This window comes from Parus major, chromosome 1A (assembly GCF_001522545.3).
Source record: "Parus major isolate Abel chromosome 1A, Parus_major1.1, whole genome shotgun sequence".
Taxonomy (NCBI): Eukaryota; Metazoa; Chordata; class Aves; order Passeriformes; family Paridae; genus Parus; species Parus major.
The window spans coordinates 54806612-54828033 of NC_031773.1; the positions used below are offsets into that span (position 1 = coordinate 54806612).

Below are 21422 nucleotides of genomic sequence, written 5' to 3' on the forward strand. Positions count from 1 at the left end.
CATAAACTCTTCTGTTCCATTTCCTATTTACTTCCAAAGCTGTGTACCAATGCTAAATCCAAGTTTCTAATTGAGATTCTAGGCAGGAAAAGTTGCATCATTGTCTTTTGTTCCCCTGTGAAAGCCCATACTATTGGAAACTGCCTTATATAAAACCGTCCTCTTTTCACCTTGGAACACAAAGAAGAGTTCCTGTCCGAAACAAGTACTGTGCATTTCAGTGCTTTCCAAGAGCTGTGCCGAGCTTTGTCCAGAGCCTTGACTGTCCTTATCAGCTGGATTCACACTTAGCACAGGTGCTGTGCTGATGAAATACGTGGTACTGCCACAAGTGGGACTCTCTCTGAGCCATTTGCCAGGGCTGGGACAAGTCCTCGGGCTTTGTGCAGAGCCTGGCAGAGAGTTGGTGCTTGACCTCAGGGCTGGTGCAGGAAAATAGCTGAGCCACAGGCTGCTGTAGGCATTGGGACCTGCTGCCCTCTTACCCATCCCTTCCAGTCTTGCACTTAAGGAGAAACATGGAATCCTATTCCAAGATCACCAAACTGACAGAGTGTGAAAGTTTTCTATTTGAATTCCTCCCTTGATTGTCCCAGATTTGTGTCAGATTTAGGATTTCTGTGTAGAAGAAAGGGGATGATGCCAGAGCTTGTGGCATGGGGTATCTCTTACAGCAGTCTGTTACACCAAAGTGAAATATGTGAAAGCAGTTCTATAATAAGGGAAAAATAAGATTTGTTTGTGATTAGTCAAGTTCTGACTAGTTTTGATTTATTACCCTTCATCTCAAGCAAAGATTCAGGGCCTTGTCAAAAAAAACCCTTATTATAATATATATTAAAGGATATCTATCATATATAATATGTATGATATTATGATTGTTTCCATTGTATGTTTTTAATGTGGGTTGATTAACACACACTAGCTAGTATGTGTTAAAAATATGCATCCTCACCCATGATCTTAAAATGAAGGGGAAACTTGGGAGAAAATGTTAATTAAAAAAAAAAAAAAAAGAAGGCATTTGATTGCCACAAGGTATCCTGAGGCTAGGATTATTAGAGACTGGTTTGTCTCTGTCCATGAGACAGACAACACAATGACAGAGACTGCTGCTATTGGTCTGTTTCTGGTTTTTGATACTGGGACATGATATTGTCTTCTGTTTTAGCAAATAAACAGCTTAAAACAGTTGTCAAGATTGAGATATGAATGCATTTTATTGATCAGGTTTGGCAAAGGATCAGCCTGCAAGGTAAGGAATCATTTTTATTTCCTTGCAAGTTTGAATTTAACTCTTAAACATTATTTGTACGTTTCTCATTAACCCCTGTTTAACCCAAATGTCAGATATTGGGGAGAAATTAGTATTTGATGTAAGTTCAGCACACTGATGCCTCTGTTGAAAAAATGGCAAATAAGAAGTGAAGGTTGGAGGGGCAAAAGAACAAAACATTTTGACAATCTTTAGTGGGAAGAAAAAGGACCAGAAATGGTAGCGAGAGCAAAAATGGAATTGGTGGTGATGTTAGGCAGGGTGGTACGTTTTTATTGCTGAGTTTAGAACAAATTAGGGCAGGAAAAGCTTTCAGTACAATGTCTGGATTTAAAGAAAGATTTATTGGAATTTCGCTGGGTCACCTCAAACACTTCCCTGAGAGAATGAGAAAAAAGAAAATGAAAGTCAGAACAGTGCTACAGCAGCTCCAATCCCTTAATGGGATAGACTGAGGACAATATTTAGGCTTTATGCGGCATTTATTTACAAAAATGTTCCCGGTGGAAGGGGTTGTGACACTGTAATGTGCTGGGCCAATTAACAAGAGCACATCTGCATTCTGTCTAGATGCTCCTGAATCTCAACTGATCTCTGAGGGACTCAAGAGTGTGGGGGGAAACAATTTGGGATTCAAAGGCTCACGTCTTGTCCTTTTGTTGCTGTGTGAAAGTTGTCTTCAAAAGCTTCCTGTTTAGTGATGACAGCTGGAAAGGTCCACAGGGAAAGTGATGGTTCCCACTTTCTGAGGACCAAGGCCAGAAATGGATTTTTAGCTTAAACTTGCAGCTTTGAACTGCACATAGAAAGAATTCCTTACTTTATGAAAACACAGTGGTTTTGACTTGGTACCTCTCAAGGAGCACAATCAATGTCTCTGATTTGCAATGGGGATTTTCTTTTCCTAGAGCAGCTCAGCTCTCTTCCCTGTGCTTGCTGCAGCTTCAGCACTCCTGCAGCAGACACCAAACTGCTGCAAAGCAATGGATACCCTACTCAGACACTAAAACAGGTAGCACTTTTTTTTCATATACTGGGGTAGTGTGGCCACTTGATCTTAAGGAGCTGCCATTCACTGAGGATGAGGGCAAAGAACAGATGGATGTGGCTGCAGGGTTAATTTTTTCTCCTTGTTGTTTCTGTCTTACACAAGAGGTACTGTACAGGCTGAAGAAAAATTACCTATGTTATGGAAGTTCCAATGTGATCAAAGAGAGAGACTATTGAACTGGGGTTAATGCACTGCCAAAAGCTGTGATTACACTTCAAGTTCTGTTTGGGGGAATTTTTCCTATTCTGCCCTTGTATTTGGCAATGTCCTACATTACCCTGCACTGAGTGCATGGTGTAGGTGTGCTGTATATCCCATGATCCATACATATATTTGTAGGGAGGCATGTAGGATCAGGAAAATGCTAAGTCAATTCTCTGATTGATATGCTGGGTAAAGTCACCCTCAGTATAATAATTAAGAGCCCAAGGAATTGTTGCAGCCTGGATTGTTTTCTCTATAGACACTGGTAGCAGTATTTCAGTGATGAAAAACCTGACAACAGTCCACAACTGTGTAGATATGACATAGAATATATTGATCAGTTAATGAAGGAGAGTTCATAAATTGCATCTTATTCCTGTTGCTTGTCTGAATTCTGACCTGGTTCAAGAGTGATGTTGTTTTTATTCCCTGAGACTGGCTGTCATTTTATTGGATTGATTATTCTGCTGCACTTCTTTTCAGTGTATAACTGAGTTCAGTTGTGCTGTATCAGGCCATGGGGCATACAACAGAATCAGAACTAAAAAACTTGCATTTAAATAGTTATTTGCTGAAACTGATACTGAATTTCATTAGTAATGATGGCACATTGAGGTCATGGTTGAGTGCTTTAAGAAGTCACAGAATTTAAAACACTGTAACATTTAAAAACACTGTAACATTTAAAAACTCTGTAAAATTTAAAAACACTGTAACAAATCTGGAGCCATCCTCTACATTTTGTAGATTTATATTAAAAATCAGTTAGGAAAAAACAAAGGGAGCTTAAGTTATCAATCATAAGTGGTCTAATGGGAGGGTAGGAAGCAGGAGGGAGAAATTTGTGGGAGAATGAATTGTAAAAGAGTAGAGATCGTGCTGCAGGCAATCTCGCCCCTGGTAAGTTGGAGCTGTGTAAGATTGGTAACCAGCACTGAAAGAAAAAGCAGGGAATGCAGATGTGTAGTGACCAATCACAAAAGAGTAAAAGGGCACACAGGTGTTATGCATGTGAGAAGGGTATAAAAGGTTGCACTGGGGAATAATAAAGTGCTGATGCTCAAAACCATTCATGGTATCAGCTGTGTATCCTCCGTCAGCAATTAAGGCTTTGGACTGCAGTCCTTCACTGCCAAGGAAGTTTCTTAGCAGTACCTGGAGATTTACAGCCCAGCACTCCCCTGTTATCCATGCACCTCGGGGGCATGGCTGAGGTCTGGGTGGGGGGAAGCTGTCACACTGCCCTGATCTCCCCAGCTCACCGAGCCTGCCAGGGCCAGCAGCAGGGCCAGTCTGGCACCCCCATTTCACCCAGCTGTCTTGAAGGCTTGAGAGAAGGCTCAGCTCAGAATTCAGAAACACTGATATTGACACAGATGAGGCTTATGAGGACATGTCTTTGAAGTTCAGCGTTTTCCTCTCCACTTTTCACATGGACTAGATTTCTAGATTTCCATAAATCTGCAAAGAAAGTAGTTCTTCATTTCTCAAGGTCCTGACTCTTTTTCTTGCTGCAGCTGAGCCCCCAGAGCTACTGAGTCCCTTTGCTCACATGTGCTATAATGATCATCAAGATAATTTGATATTTGCCACTCCTCATGCCACAAGGTGTTTATAGAAAACAATCAGTGCTTTAGGTGAATTTAACTTTAGATTTCTGAAGGACTGTTTGCAGGGATTTTTTATGGGTGTTCCCAGTTAGTTCTTTTGTCTGTATCAATGATCTGTTTTAGCAGAAGGCTTCTGCTATCAGACTAACACCCATAGTGAGCTGGGTGAAAGCCCAGTGGAAACAAATGGTGAAACAAAATCACCAGTGGTTTTAAGGGGGGAAGCACAAGAGAGTGGAAATAGATTTAAATGTAATTTTTATACCCATAGCTAAACAATCCCATAACTTACTTGATATTTTACTCCCTGAGCAAATACAGAATTTTATGGCATGCTTTTCTTTTTTCCATTTTGATGCATTGCAGGCAGTTAATGATACTCGGTGTTTATTCAATTCCCAAAGGAATAATTTAATTCTAAGGCTGTGCAGCCATAGGCAACATGCTTCAATAATCTGTGTGAGAACTGCAGCATTAATAATCAGTCCTTGCACTGTGTTCTTATGGCATGTATTACATCTGTATTTCTGTCCTGCATGCTGAGCAGCAAGAATCTTGTGCAGCCTTTAAAGGAAAAGATAGAAAACTGTCAGCATGAAAATTATTACTGTTGACTGTAATATATAGATAAATATGCATACGTATAAAATAAATGTGTGAAATTTATGATCTGTATTAGAATAAAAAAAAGGGCAGATTATAAAAGCCATGATCAGGTTTCAAACTAATTTATATTGAATGGTGGAGAGTACTACACTGTTACAGCCACACTTCCTGAGTACAGGTATTTTTACTGACCATATCAATAAATTCAAGTAACCTTCAGTGCAATTTACTTTAAAAAATTTTTATGTGGGCATTTGTATTCAATTCAAATTCAATTCAAACCACCATGTGTCCTGTAACAAGTAAAAATTGTGTACTATTCCGTCCTAAAAGCTGTGGTTTTCAGATAGATGAGGTACTTACCTTTGACTTTATTTGCTACCTACGTCACTCAGACATATGCTCTAAAATAAAACCCTAAGTCTCTGATGATAAAAAGCCATTAGTCATCAAGCCATGTTCATCTTTTTAGTATTAATCAGTTGCTGTTTCTGAATTGATGGTTCTGCTCATGCCACAGAAGAATTAGAGGGGGTGGGTGCACACAAGGTCAAATAAGCTGCAGAATGCTGTTCTGCTTTTTGTAGCAGATGGGTAATGTTACATGGATTTTAATTACTGCAATTGCTCCTGACTTTGAGGAAGTACTCTCCCTTAATAATGACAGATTTGGCCACATAATTATATTTAAATTTTGTTGCTCAGACGTGTTTGTTTAAAGATGCCATGCCTCTGCCCATCTGGAGAAGAGTAATTACTGAAGTTTAACTTTCTTCTTCTTTCCATAGCAACCATTTATATTGTATTGATATTTTTCAAGGGGAGCTTGAAAGAGCCTGTTGTCATTGGGAGGGTGGTGGGTGTTGGTTCACAGAGCTTTTAAAACACCTCTGCAGCTGATGATCTGCAGGAATAATTTTGTTGAGAGATGCTCTGCTGTGAGCATGGGCTTACAGAACCCCTTTGATGTTGAGCTCTCACAGTTCCTTTGCAGCACAATAGAGAATGTGCCAGCAGATGACCCCTTGAAATAGATTTGTACCTGTGAAGAGGTTTTTTATCTCCTTTAGACTTTTTCACTCCACTTTCTAGAAAGTATTAAAGGTTTCTTCTTTCTTGCAGTGTATTTCTCCTCCAGTGTGAGGAACAGTGAAGGAATAATGTGTTATTCGGGGTCTCCTTTTTCCCACCACAATATCTACTTTTCATTGTAGTTCATTGCCCATCTCCCTGCATGTCATGCAAGGGAGTCTAAAGTGTTTACTCTGTGGTGGGAACTATCTGGAATCCTCATTTCTTACCTGCTCTTTTGGTTGTAGAGGACAGAGAGATGGCTGAAGATGTATAGAGTGGGCAAATGGAAGTCTCCTGCAGAGAGGAACAGATGCATTTATTTTTTGCCTTCTCTGGGTAGGAGAAGAAATACTATTTTTGTCTTTCATTGTTAAAGACTCTGCTTCAGATTTGAAATTCAAAATACATCTGTGGCAAAAGGAAAAGTGAAGCCAGGAAGGAAGTTTCTGGGAAAGGTGATGGGATTGTTGCAAGTCTTTAACAAGACATTAGATGGATATCAGGAATGACAGAGATGTTGCTCTTACCCTGGGAAAGATAAATTGACTACTGAATGCTGCCCAGGGGCCCCTTTGATATATCTATTTTTTATTCCTTTTATGATCTTGGATAAGCTGAGGATCAGGATTAGTTACATCTCTGACTAATTTGAACTCAGCCCCCTACTAATTTAACTGCACTGTCCCAGGGACCAGATTTATTGGTACTGCTGGCTAGACCTGGGTCTGCATGTCAGCTCTGTCATCTTTCTGTGCTCTGACCCAGTCCTGCAGCACAGCCCTCCCACTGCAGGCAAGAGCAGAGGCACTTACAGACATGGATGTTGCAATGTCTGGCTGGTGTTTCCAAGAACAAAGATTGATGTGCAAACTGGAGAAAGCAGAGCTTGAGTAGTACTTGAGGGCAGTGCAGGTTGGGGAGGCTGAGCTTAGAGCCCCAACCTGGCACATGTGTCCCTCAGCAGCACGGTTTCATTGCTGGTGTAAGGAATAGAGGGAAGGGCAGGGCTGAGCTAGAGGCCAGCTGTAATTAAAATAGCTCCAGTTCCTGAGGAGGAGAGGCAGTGGCCATGGGGAATGGAAAGCTCACAAGGAGCCTAGCTCTGTGCCTTAAACATGGGGCAGTGGAGCCACTGCCCAGCATGCCTGGAGACAGGTTACCACAGGGAGCTCTGAGGTCCTGACAGCAAAACTTAGGGAAGGACAAAAGAAGGAATGTGAAGGCAAGCAGCCAATAAACAGGGATGTATTTTTCCATACCAACCAATCATAATGAAGCCTAAAATAGTAGAGCTCACCCCTCTATTTCTTTCTTCCTTTCTACCTTCAGGCATTCACTTTGCTGCTCCTGGCTCCTCAACATTTCAGTGCATACAATGAAATCTTAGTCCTGCTGAAGGCTATATTAATTTTATAATTTACATCAATGGGGCTGGGTTTCCACCTCTGGAAGTTGGAACTGTGAAAAACGAGGTTCACTCACCTAATAAATTTTATAAGGTTTAATATAAACAAAAAGACAATGGGAGACAAAGATAGTAAAGCAAAGGGTTAAAATGGCCGGGTGCTTGGCTCTCTGCCAGGAGCACACCGGTGTTTTGGAAACACCCTTTATATACCATCCCTGCTACATGGATTTATACATATTCAAATTTTTCCAGCAACTGTTTTGCATGGTCACTCCTTGGGTCCACCTTTTTAAAGCATGTGCTCTTAGAGTTTGATTTCTCTTTATCATCTTTTTATTTGGGCTGGGTTTTTTTCTTCTACTGGCAGTGAGCGTTGATAGTAAGGGTGGGCCCCATCGGTCTGTTCACTGGGGGTTATCTTGCTTTGTACAGACAGGACATAGCCCTAACATCCAAAATTCTTCTTGACCTACACCTAAAAACTTTTTAGCTACTAGCAGGAAAAAAAAAGAAAAAGACATAGCAAAAGCTATTCTAACATATATTCATCTTAATACTTCAAAAAGCCAACATCACAATGTGTATTTAGAACAGAACAGATGTTGTTGTTGTTGAGCAGTAAGCATACCCAAATTAGAAATGACATATTTTCCTATTTTCCCTACCTCCTGCTAGCACCAGTGCTTGTGTGTCCAGCCTGTCAGCAAAGTCAGGGAGTATAAACACCATTAAATCTGTCTTTGTTTGTTTTCTGGAGTGGCTTGCTGCCCTTTTTCTGGCTGGTGATGTGGAAGGTAGCACTGGCCCGAGGGAGGGTCAAGACCTGGGAACAGCAGCTGAGGGGCTGATGAGCCTAAACTGATCACAGCCCCACACCCTGTTAACACAACTTTTCTTTTGTTGGTTAGCCAGTTCCCCTTTTGGGTCTGGAGGGAAATTTGGCATTTTGGACCTGACAGATGGCCTCTCGAAGAGATACGTGTAACTGGCAGATGCTTCTCCTAAGTGATCAGTTAGGATTTAAAACCAGCTCTTGGCCTCTTGATGAGCTTGAAAAGGCCTGTGCAGTTTCTCCATCAAAAAGCCTGCCTTGAGGCATTGTCATGTAGAATCACTGCTGTTGGCTTTTTAAATTGCATATAGAAAGTGACAATGTAATAGGAAAGGTTATAACTGGGCAAAAAATATAATCCATTCAGTACAAAATATGCCCTAGAATCCACCCCTTTTTTCTTTTTTTTAGCTAATCTGTCAAGAGCAATTTGAGTTCGGTATTTTTATGATACTACTCATCCTGCTATGAGGTAATTGGGTGATGTGGAGTGGGCAACAGGCCCTGTTTCAGAGAGTGCAGACCCGGAGAAAACAAGGCTCAGGGGAGACTTACTGCTCTCTAGAAAAGAGCCAGGGTTAGGCTCATCTCCCAACTAAAGATTGATAGGGTAAGAAGAAATGGCTTCAAGTTACACCAGTTTAGATCAGATATTAGGAAAAAAATTCTTCACCAAAAGGGTTATCAAGCACTGGAACACAATGCTTAGGGAAGTGGTTGAGTCACAAATGTTGGAGTTAATTAAAATATCTATGAATGTTTGATTTTTAGCAGTGACCTTGGCAGTGCTTGATGTGATGGAACATGATCTTATCAGGTCTTTGCTCTTCATGTGCATCCTCCCTCCACCAGCACCCTCTCTCCCTTGCCACAGTGACAGGCAATGTGGTTTATCCTAAGACAAGTGCACCAGGTGGGAATTGCAGGAGGACCTGTCTGGATGCTCACATAGCACCCACAGTGTCCTTGTCGTGGCAAAATTTGTTCCAGCTCATTGATATTTTGCTATTTGCAGTGATCATACATGCATGAAGCCATTGCACAGATATGTATTAGCTGAACAGTGCTGTAACCCTAGAGTCTGAATTTTCTCCCACACTGCTTTAATAAGGTTTAGTTTGGTGAAGTTTCTCGTCCTTTGAAGGAATTAAAAATATTATAGTAGTGTTTGTTACAGAGTGCTGATATCAATTATAAATAAGTATAATTAATACACTAAGAGATTTATGTATAATTAATGCACTAATTTTAATGCATTAATTGCTATAAATGCAGTCAAATCAAACCATTATTTTTTCAGGTAATATGCATGATTAGAGATTTGTGGTTCATACCATCTTATAAAGAATATTACGTGACCGTGATACTCAGCAGGAAAATTTAATTCCTGAACTGTCAGAACATTCCTTAGTTCTATCTTTTTATATATAATTATATATGAAGTCAATAAAATAGCTACTTTGTAGGGATTTATATGTGGCAGGATTTGCAACATTAAATATGATGGGTTTCAGACTCTGTGATAAGTACATAAATGGGCTATTTAATTGCCCTTGATACAAATTCATTCTACTTTTTCAGATTTAGCTATTCCAATTAAATGCACTGAGCATTTCAGATGATTAAGTTATTAGATGTATTGTAAATGCTTTATTTGAAATCTGTTGCTGGGGAAAGAGCTTGAAACATACATTATCATGATCTGGCTTCTAATCTGTATGCAATAGCCAACAAATATATGGCATTTTTCATCCTTCCCTTTGTAAGTATATCCACAGAAGGGAAAGATGGATAGATATTTATGCTATGCTACAGATATATTTTCAAAAATACCTTGTGCAGAATAGCATTTTTATTTCCTGGGTTTTAGACAGTGAGTGATATACCTAAAGCCAAGGGATGTCAGAATTGTACCTAATTTCAAATATTAGTGATTTCTGGGTTTGGACAATAGGAGCTGTATTTGTGTTCTTAAAGTAGGATGCCAATACAGCTGCTTAGAGCAGATACAATATCATGAAGTCTAACAAAGTCATCTGAATGAAGCTTTTTGAAGGATGAGACCAGAAAAATTCAGGTCAAAAAGGAGGATGCAGACTTCTGACAGTGATGAAAATAATCTTTGTAATAATTTATTTTGGGATGTAGAGATATCTGTGTATTGAAATAGCAAAAACAGTTCTGTAAAAGATGCCCCAACCCTGCTTAGTTGGGCATCAGAATGTGTGAATTAGGAGGATTGGGGTGCAAATGCTGCAAAACACTCAGACCAGGTCACTTTAGGTCATCCACAAAATCCCTTTATATTTTTAAATATACCTGGAAACATGGAAAATGCCATTCTTTCAGTTCAAGTTGAGTACACCTGTAGATGAGGGAGGGAAAGTTTAAGGCTAGTGTAGAGGACTCTGGGGACTTAAAACACTTGATGACAAAAAAAGAAAATGCTCTTCTGTTGCCACTTTCATTCTCTCTTCTCTTAACCCCTGTTAAATTGAATTTTCTATCACTATTACTGTTCTTCATAAAAAATACATCTTTTATTTTCCTCTTCACAATAAAGTAAACATGACATACAAATTTACAGTGAGACTTGTCAACAAACACATAAGATCATGGATATTAGGCTGAGCATAAACTTTCTCTTGTATTCAATTTACTACTAGTGCAATAAATCTGTCATCAGATAGAATGGGATTTTATCCTGCATCAACTAGAAAACAATGCCATTAAATTTGAAGTATACAATTTTGGTGTATACAACATATCGTTGTTGTCTTGTGAGTTAGGAAAATTAAAAAATTATGTACAGCATCATGCTATGGCTTGCATATTCCAACAGATAAGTAGGGATTTAGTCTGGGTAGTTTGGGATGTATAATTAGTTGATGATTTATAAGGCTGTTTTTCAGTGTGAAAAATAGTATGTTTTGCTGCAGCAAGAACCTGAAATCTCTTATTGAACATTTGTTTGAACACAGTGGATGGAAAAAGCCCAAACACTAGTTCCACAATTTTTTTGGGGGGATAAAAAGCAGTAGACAAAATACAAAAGTAAAAAAAATAGTCCTTTATGTACTCCAGCATAGGGGGGAACCAAAATAGTTAATGGGAATGCATTCACTTTAAAAAGAAGGCTAAAAAAAAGAGAAAAAAAAAAGGCTGCCACTGTCCCAAGAAATTCAGTATGTTTTGTCACTGTTTAGGAAACCAGAATCCATCAGAATTCACTTCTCACCTCGGAGATGAGAGTACTCTGCTTTAGTGGTCCCTTCCTTTCCCAGTTTGTTTTCTTTAGGTGAATTGATAGGCCACAGGAGCATAGCAAGTGGCTTCCTGGGGCAGCACTTGGGAGTGTTCTGACATGAAAATTGTGTACTTTTTCACAGTGTTCAACATTAGCCATTTCCATTTCTTCGTTTTAAAGTCCCTTCTCAGTTGGAATTATTTGACATTACACAATGCATTGCAGTGTATCCACATATGATTAATACAGTGTGTTCTGTATGTGGCATATGAGATAAAGCATTTTAAAAGTCTGTGCTGAATCAAAAATTAATATTGTATTAATTATATAACATTTAATTTGCTAACAAGTACAAACTTCTGTTATTTAATATTCCACTGATGCTCAGAGACCTGTCAGGATTGATGACTGGTAGTATACAAGCATGGTCCTTGTCTCTGCATAACCTAGAGATGTCTTTCACTTTTCATATATTACAATTCTGAACATATATCTAGGTACCAGTAAATAGGTGACCTGAACAGACTTTGTCTGGACTGAGCTTCCTGCTCTTTGTTAGCCATGGTCTGCTTCATGATGTGTACATTCATTAGAGGTGCTGCAGGGATGACATCTTCCACAATTAGTGCTCACGTATAATGAGATGCAATGCTGACAAGGACTCTCTTGTTTTCTATAGTTTCACTGAGAGGCCTTTTCCTTCTTCTTTGGCACCAATCCATTAAAGCCGTTGCACCATGTTCAGCTGGTGGCTGGGATTGAAAATAATTTTCAGCCATTAAAACTTTGTTGGTGTGTCATCAGCTCCACCTCTTGGATTCATTTGGCTTTTACAGGCCCAGTACATAATTCATAGGAGAATTCTCTCTGGGAATGTAAAAAGTCCTGAGGTAGTGCCCTAGTAAAAGCATCTGGCTCAATTGCTTGTCCTGCAAGTTCAGTGCTTGATGAGTAGCAAAGTTTAATTATGAATTACTTTGCTAATAATTTGGGTTACATTGTCCTCTAGTGGCTCATGTAGATAACTGCCCTGCTGGCAAAATCCTTTTGCCTTGTGTTTTTAAATCCTTTAATATTCTTTTCATACAAGTCCACCAAATAAAAAAATCTGCTTCTTTGCAGCATTGTATCAGTAGAGCAAGAGCTCTCCTCTATAACTGCAGATACTTTGCCTAATAAATGTGTATTTGAAATTGTTCAAAATAATAGGATTGTGAGAAGTTAATATAATTAATCAAAGCATTTGATGAAAACTAATATATTCTTCCTACCAACGGTAAAAGACACTAAACTCAATGTGATTTTTTTTTTTTTTTAATAGATTCAGGACCTATTTTCACTTCCAGAAAATACACAGGGGTCATATATAAAGGAAATCAGAATAGCCTTCCACATGTCCTGTGGCTATTTGCTAGTACACCTCTGAAACACTGGGTTTTGGGCCTGTGGAATGGAATCACTGCCTTTCCTGACAAGCATGGAGAGCACTGGAGTGCTTTGCAGCTGGGTGTTTGCCAGCATAATGCAGATGTTTGCAAGTAGGAGGAGGGATCTGGAGCATGGGTGTTTGCAGTGACAAAACACACATTTTATATTGCTTTGAAAAGGTAATGGCCTATTCTGTTATATGCTGAGTTGGCTTTGCCCCTGTGTCAGAGCAGAGGGATTGCTTCCAGTAGTGACCTTGGCCCTGGCCATTGGAAGTGTGGCAGGAGGTGTTTGGGCAGACATGGCACATGGGATGCTCCAGCTGGCAAGTCTTCCTTTTTTCTGCTGTTTCTTCCTTGATGAAATGCCATGAGAGAGGACAAATAGAAGCTGCACTGCAGAAGGAGTTTCTCTGTGTGTAAGAAGGGGAGAACGATAGATGTTCTGTTTCTATCTCCAAGATTACGTAGGAAGCAGCAGTTATAAATGGTGAAGAAATGTGCTATCTCTTTTAAAGAAATAGTGGTGCACTCCAGCAAGGTGATAGCTCATGTTTTCTGTTGCAGTTTGAGACAAAGGGGTACCCACATCTTACAGAATTAATTTTCAAGGCTTTTTCAAGCTACCCTGCCTGATAGTCTATCAGAAAACATCAGGATCTGTAAAAATTACTTGTTCATGTCCTCCATTTCTGGCCACCTTTTTCATGCTTCCTTTTTAGAACCACAGAACCAGAAAGTGGATTGTGTTAAAAAGGATCTTGAGGATTGTGTAGTTCCACCCTGCCCCCACCATGAACAGGGACACCTTCTGCTGGACCAGGGTGCTCAAGGCCCCATCCAGCCTGGCCTTTTGGGGAGGCCCTCCTTCCCATCAGCAGTGTTGATGGCAGAGGCAGTTTGGATCATGAGCAGATGTGTCCTGGCTGCTGCTGCTGCTGCTGCTGCTGGTCTCACCACAGTGAAGTGCAGGCAGTGCCGCTGGGAATGCTTGCTGAGCTCTTCTGGGATCCTGTCAGGATGCTCCCTCTCCCAGGGTTCCTGGCAGTGCTGGATGGATGTCAGCCAACTCATTCCCTGGGCTGATCATCCTCAAGCACTGGGAGAGTTGCAGAGCAGCTTCATTTATCCTTGACACGGTGGAGTTGTGCGTTTAGTGTTGTCCCCATACTGCCTCAGACTGGCACTTGCCCCCACACCTGCCACAGCTGGGAATGCAACTGTGCTGGCAGAAACAAAAGGTATAAAGGCAGCCTGGGGGTGTAAAATGCCTTCAGCTTTTGAAATCATCTGTGATGTTGCTCTAACAATTTGTTCAGAGGTTTATTAGTCAGTGATGGATGCAGAAATATTTACTTTTCTCTAGTGCTCTGTGACTCTTCTGCTGGGAATCTTTTCAGTTGTTTTCAGTTCAGAAATTAGGGAGTTGCTTTATTTCTTCTTAACTGGCTGCTAGGAGGAGAGCAATGGTTTTTAGTTTTCTCTAACAAAAAAAATTTCATTTTTAAATGAAACTTTTGTAAAGTCTTGCATCAAAATGTTTATTTTTTTTTCATGCTTTGCAAAGTTCTTTTCCAGAGGTTTGTAATTATTTAACCAAGATGCTAAGTGAAGTTCTGTTTATCCTTAATTCAGAATGTGAGGTTTTAGCCTTCATGTACCAGAGAGTGAGTGGTGCAGATTGATTGATTTAGATCTCCCTGACTATAGTTTCTGCTTAAACATTTGACTTTCAGATATCTATCAGGCCAGTGGTTGCCCTCCCTCCACACTGGAATCTTTTACAGAAACTCATTACTGCTTCCCAGGTGTGCTCTCTCTGACATCCCAGCAGTGAGGGGGGTCTCCCCCATCAGTAAGGTCTCTCCTCCAGCTGCTGTGGTGATGCTCAGATCCTCCTGCAGGAAAGGAGATGTGACTGACCATGCCTCTTTCTATTAATCAGACAAATGCAGGTTTCTCTTCAAAGCAGGACAGGAGGCTGTTCTTCCCAACAGAGCTGTATTGGTCACTCTTGGTTCTCTGGTTTTCTTCCAGCTGTGTGTTGACTCTGTCTTCCTGCAGTGCCTTTTACATTGTGGTTATGCCAGCAGAATCTTTCCAGAATAACCTGACCCTTGATGTCAAACTCAGGCAGAGCTGGAATCTGATGGAATCGATTTTTGGTGAAACTGATCCCTCATCTTATAAGGCTGTCTGGGCACTGTATGTGCTAATGGGAAAAATGAAATGGTGACCTTGTGTGTTCCCAGAGTGTTGGGTGTGATCCTGCTCAGCTTGCTAAGTGCTTTCCACTGCTGTGAGACTCTCTAGTGCCTGCAGATGTGACTTCATCTTGCTCCCAAGCAGATGCCTTTGGAGAACAGATGTCAGTACTCACTGCTTTTCTGTATGAATGTAAAACGCATCCTTCAGTGGAAAACAGGTGGTAATTTTAGTTAAACCCTGCTGTATTGTAGAGCAATGAAACCAATGAGATATGCTACAGCCTTTCCAGGGCTTCCATTTCAATAAGCATCTAATCCTGAAACTGTTTAAATCAGGCTTCTCTATCAGATGTCCTCATTTCTGAATTGCCAGCACACACCTGAAATTATTGCTTGGCCTCAAATTAATAGGTGATGGTGTTTTGATGTGCACTATTAAATCATTTCTATTTCAGGATTAATTTTTGTTTGGCCTTTTCTCAAGGCAATATTCAGCATTAAAGTTGCTGTGTGTGAATTGTAAGGTACTTGTGTTTTCTCTTGTCAGAATAACGAAATGGTGGAGCTGCAGAGGATACGAATGAAAGATGAGATTCGAGAGTATAAGTTTCGAGAGGCGAGACTGCTGCAGGACTACACTGAGCTGGAAGAAGAAAACATCACTTTACAGAAACTGGTGTCCACACTGAAACAGAATCAAGTAAGCATTGAAAGATTCAAGGCTCTGTACTGTAAATTGTCACTGTTTTCTCCAATTTCCATAATGTAATCCCGCAGAGCACTTTGATAGACGTTTCTTTGTATGGTGTTTTTGGTTTTTTTCACAGTTGGATTTTTGCTGATCACTTATTTTAAAATGGTGTTACTGGCCATTTTTGAAATATGGGGAGGCTCTTACCTCAGTTTTGGAAAATTGTGATAGAATATTTAATTTCAGAACTATGGAATCACAGAGAAATTATTGAAAGAGATAGAATTGTGTATTTTTGCTTCATGCATGTTCTCGTTCCTCAGGAACTCGGTGCCCAGTGGCCAGTTGTCCTTTAAAGTGAGCAAAAGAGATTTGGTCTCCTGTCAGAAGAGTTAAGTTGTGGTGATGAAAATTTAAATATCCAGGTTGAATGATATAACACTTCCTGCCTTTTAGATGCTGTCTAGACCATCATAACATTGCACTTCATAACACCCTCTGCTCACCTGCTCTCAGAGGGTCACAGCTCTGCACTGCAGCCCCTGGTTGTGTCCTGACCTTTTGCCTGGTGCTCTTGGGGCTTCTGTGGAAGAGTCAGCCCTCTCACAGATTCTGATGGCACCTGGGAGCAAAGCTGCCTTATTCCTGCAGGAATAAGCAGTGCTATTTCAGCTCTCTTTTACTGCTTTTTCACTGCTCCGGCACAAATGCGATTGAAACACTTAAAACAATAGAGCTGTGCTGCAGGGAATACACAGGTAATGGAAATGGGTGCATGATTTCCTTATTTATGAGGATGCCTAGTCTTTCACACTCCTGAAATAGAATTTATAGCAGATCATCTTTGTTGCCAGAGTTATTTACTCTGACAGTAAATTCTTCCTTTGAGGCAAGGATTTTTTTTCTCATCAACCTCATAGGAGACATTTTCACGTTATCAGGAAGTAAACGACCCCCTTATGGACTGTCCTATTTTCCCCCTAAAATGAAATCTGTTTGCAAGTGTTTATATTTGTCATAATATTTCATTCTAACTGAAACCAAATGCCGGCAGTCTGTGGAGAGAAAAAACATTGCCACATTTTGAAGGGCTTTAAAAATCAGTCATTTTGTATCACAGATACATGCACTTGTGATTTCTAAAATTATTTTAATCTGCAAGTTAAAATTTAAGAGCATTTTATACTTTAATGGTTGAATTTACAAAACCATATGTTAAAAATCTCAGTGCTAAAATGTCATTATCTACATGCTGGGGTTTTTTTGTAGCTTTTTAAAGTAAGAGTCTATGAGAAGGTAACCATAGAGATATAGCTTTTATAAGCATTGAAAAACTGTTGGTTGTTTAGTTTGGTTTGGCTTTTTTTCATGTCCTTAAGTTATAAACTTATAGCTACTTGATTTAATTTCATAATTTTTCTGGATGGTAAGGAAAGATATTAAATTGCCAAATGTAGATTTGAAACTCTCATGGATTTTCTTTTGCTATTTAAGAATGCCCAATATGACTTTGGGACTTTCTTTGTTGTTTGATATATTTCCAGTTTCTGGGTTTGAAGATTAGTGCTGTGTTTTTAAGTCTGCCTTTCCAAAAGTCAAAGACTTTTGACAGATTGATAAATATTCTACTTCAGTAGGAATGGCGAATATTTTAATTTTTGCCAGAACCTTATTTTAGTTTGTTTAGAAATCCATATATTTTAATTATAAAAAAATTCTATACGATGCCCTAAGATTACAGATAATAATGTGAATTATAGAAGCATCAACCACAAAAAAATGTGTTTTTTTTTTATGGAAACATGAAAATCCAGTATTTTTTTCCCTCTTTCACCAAGCTATTAAATTATTTCACCTGATAATGAGTTGTTTGGTTTTTTTTCATTTCAAAATTAAGGTGCAGATGACTAATGTGATTAGAATTAAATTTAAAAAATCAAAGTGTCATCATTTTTACCAGGAGTGCTGGTCAAGTGTGGACATGTACCTTGACAAACAAAGCTCTTCCTTTTCATTGCTGTGGGGTTTTCCAACAGTGAAAAGGAAGATGAAGAAGGACAGCAAAGGGGAAGCATTCTGCAGTGGGGATCTCCTGCACTGTCTCTAGGTATTCCTGATCAGCTGGTTTTGAGCTAGGCTGGGTTTTTCCAGGTTTTGTTTCACGTGAGGTGAAATGGAAAGGACTGAACAAGGGAGCTGTCTGTAAAGGACAGACAAGAAACTTCTGTTAAGCTCAGCTCACAATGCCCATAAATACCTTGATAAAATACCACACCTTGGTGTGGGGCAGGGAGCTGCCCCCTGAGAAGGACAGAACAGTGAGCCCCTCCAGTGCTGCCAAGGGGTGTCACTGGGCCACATTCCAGACACTGTGCTCCAGAGGGACATCCCTACACACAGTCCAGGGGCTGTGGGGGGCTGAATGAGCTGTTTGCTGCATTCTTCTGGTAATTTAAAAATCTCTAGCAGTTTTGGGGCATATTCGAGTTTAAACTGACTGTACAATAGATTCCGGTTTAATTTTTAAAATTAAATGCCTCTGGTATAATGGAGAGCCTTGTGAAGTACAGAGATCAGAGTTGAGGCTCTTCTACTGTTTTTCTACCTTATTTTTGAAAACTACCAAGATAGTTATATGTGCCTGAGTGACTTTACATCTAGTGGGAATTGATATGTGAGGTCATCTTCAGAATATTTGCAAACCATAAATCAGGCTGTATTAACCTAAGATATATATGGTATAAATACCATGACATACCAACATTGTTTTTGGAAATTCGTAGTAAATCTGTTGTCACCAGGACATCTGCTAATAAACAGCCTTCTTCCCATGAAATTTCATTGCTTATCATAAGTTGTTCAGGAAGGGGTTTTCTATTTCTGAGTCTTGCATGCTGAAAAAGTGAGCACTGGAGTATTTAACAGAGTGAGCTCCACTTGCACTTTTTGTTCAGTCAGTTCTTTGCAGCAGCAGGCAATGTCTGGTATTCCGAGTCATAGTTTCTCTAGCACCTATCTCAACAGGGCTGATAAATGGCAGGTTTTCACAACTCAAGTTTTAGTATTATGAATGTTCTTTGTCTTGTCTAATTCAGGTTGAATACGAAGGCTTAAAGCATGAGATTAAACGATTTGAGGAGGAGACAGTGTTGCTTAATAGCCAGCTAGAAGATGCCATCCGGCTGAAGGAGATTGCTGAGCATCAGCTGGAGGAAGCTCTGGAAACTTTAAAAAATGAAAGAGAGCAAAAGAACAATCTGAGAAAGGAACTGTCCCAGTATATCAACCTCAATGATAGTATGTATAGTAACCATATTAATATATCAGTAGATGGGTTGAAGTTTTCAGAGGACGGGGGTGAGCCCAACAATGACGACAAAATGAATGGACACATCCACGGGCCTCTTGTGAAACTCAACGGTGACTACAGAACTTCCACGAGTAGGAAAGGAGAATCCCTGCACCCTGTCTCTGACCTCTTCAGTGAGCTCAACATATCAGAGATACAGAAACTGAAGCAGCAACTCATGCAGGTAAGGGCTGAATTTAATGTCCTGGTGTGTTTAGACACAGGGTTCCTATGAACCCTCGTGCCAGTTTTGCAGTGATCATTCATGGTAATATTCTTGACCACATGTGTCCATTCTCCACACTTCTGCTTTGGTGTTTTTTATATCCAGGTTTTGCCAGAAACATCCCTAGTAAACAGAGTACATGCCTCACAAAAGTCAGTGTGACCTGAGCAGGTATTTTGTGCAGAGGAGAAAGGGACATAGGTGCTGGGATTACAGAAGGTTTACATTCCTTTTTTCCTGCTTTCATAATGGAAAATGTCCCTGAAATTGCAAATTAAATAAGGCATTGTGAAAAACGAGGTTCACATATTTTTTATAGAATTTAAAAATTTAATAGGAAGACAATTGGGAGATAAAAATAAAGTATACAGATACAGCTGGGTGTCTCTGCATTCAGCCAAGAGAGCACACCTTACTAACAAAGGATTGTCCCTTAAAAACAGAATCTTACTACATATCCATAAATTCTCATACATGATTCAAACATTCTTCTTAAGTTTTGGATGTTTCTTTGTTTAGTTTTTGACTTGCCACCTTCCCAATAAATCAATCTTCTTGGCTCCACTGAGTTTCACATTCCCTGATAACAGAAATGCAATAAATTCCTCCCCCAGAGCTCTGGTCACTGCTGTCCTCAGCTGGATAAAATAATCTAAGAATGGAGGGGGGATCTCTAACTATCTTTTTCAGTCTTTGGGTTATACAAACAAAAGTACTTTTTGTTTTAATACTATGCCATAGCTTAACATATATGTATATTATACCACTATTTCTAAGTTTCATCAGTAACAGAAGTAGAAGGAACTATATTAATATAACAAAGTTTGCTGACCTTATACATATAACATTCATTTTAATATTTGTGAAAAGCCAACAATATAGTACGTATCTATAACAGTATTCTTTAACTTGACTAAGCTATCTGGAAGAAAACTCATTAAAATACCTGTGTGTACAGATTTAATTATGCTCCCTTGCAAGTCAAGGAGTTTTTGCCATTAAATTCAGCTCGAACAAGGTTTGGCACAGGGTCAGGAGAGAACAAAAAGAGGGGAGCGCTCCTCTCAGCAGCCGTGCTCTGGGAGCATGTGGCGTGTGGGCTGTCACAGAGCGCCCTTGTCCCGCTGGCGGTCCCGGCGGATGCAGGGGCTGCAGGGGGTGCCCCGGGATGGGACAGCCAGCCTTTGTTCCCTGTTCATCCATGCCCAGCCAGAATAGGAGCCTGGGATGCGAGCCAGATGAAAGCTGAAGCTGCCAGCCCCAGTGTTGCCATCATCTCAGGAGGGGTGCGATGCCATGCAGAGAAAGGGTCCTGCTGCCCAAGCTGTTGAGCATCTCGTCTGCCACTGCAGCTTGAAAGGTTTTGGCACTGTCAAGGAAACACCCAGCATTTTCTAGCTTCAGGCTTTTGAAAAGCACCTCTTCAAAAAAGAGGAAGTACAAACCCTTTACTGCCTGAAATGTAAAAGGTGGTTTTGAAGTGAAGTAGAGCAAAACCAGTTTTCGGTGCTTGCTAGAGAACAACAAATCCCTATGTGGTCTGTCCTATTTGCTGAAGAGTTAATTGTTTTATTTATCTCATTGCGAAATTCACCGTGGGAAGTTTTAAGCCGAGCTGTGACATGGTGAACATGGATGACATCTAGTGCTTTGCACCAGTAACTTTGACACAAAGCATGCATCATTTAAGTGTGGAAGCTTGAAATTTAGGATTTTATTTACATGACAAATTCTGTTAAACTTTTCCAGTTTTAAAGTATACACAGAGTGTATATTGTGTATATATGCATACGTTCAAATTGCACTTGGAAGTACACACACACACACATATATATAATATATATATATAATATATATATATAAATTAATTATATATATATAAGTATATATAATATGTTAACATATATGCATAATATACATATGTGAACATATGCATTAGATGCAGCTTATAATTTGATTCATAAATACAATGTTAAAAATTTTAAAAGCACAGTTTCAAAGAAGAAATGCTTTGAAATGTTCACATTTCAAAATACACTGTGTTTTAAACCATAATTTACAAGGAAATATATGCAATATAAATTCTGAGTGAAAGTTGCTTATAAATGAAAAAAAAAATGATGTCTTTGGGTATGCTTTTTCTTGGTTTTGTTAAATTAAATACTGAGCATGATGAGTTAGCGAACTTCTACTTGAAAGATACTGTAATTGACT

General features: G+C 39.6%; 1 protein-coding gene across 9 annotated transcripts in view; it reads left to right on the plus strand.

Moving 5' to 3' along the window:
• Nucleotides 1-21422, plus strand: part of BICD1 (BICD cargo adaptor 1) — a 167235-nt gene that overhangs the window by 101692 nt on the left and 44121 nt on the right. For all 9 annotated transcript variants that reach the window (XM_015628725.1, XM_015628729.1, XM_015628732.2 and 6 more), the window contains exons 3-4: nt 15490-15642; nt 18729-19166. In XM_015628725.1, the coding sequence (XP_015484211.1) occupies nt 15490-15642; nt 18729-19166 (591 nt within the window). The remainder of the gene's footprint in view (nt 1-15489; nt 15643-18728; nt 19167-21422) is intronic.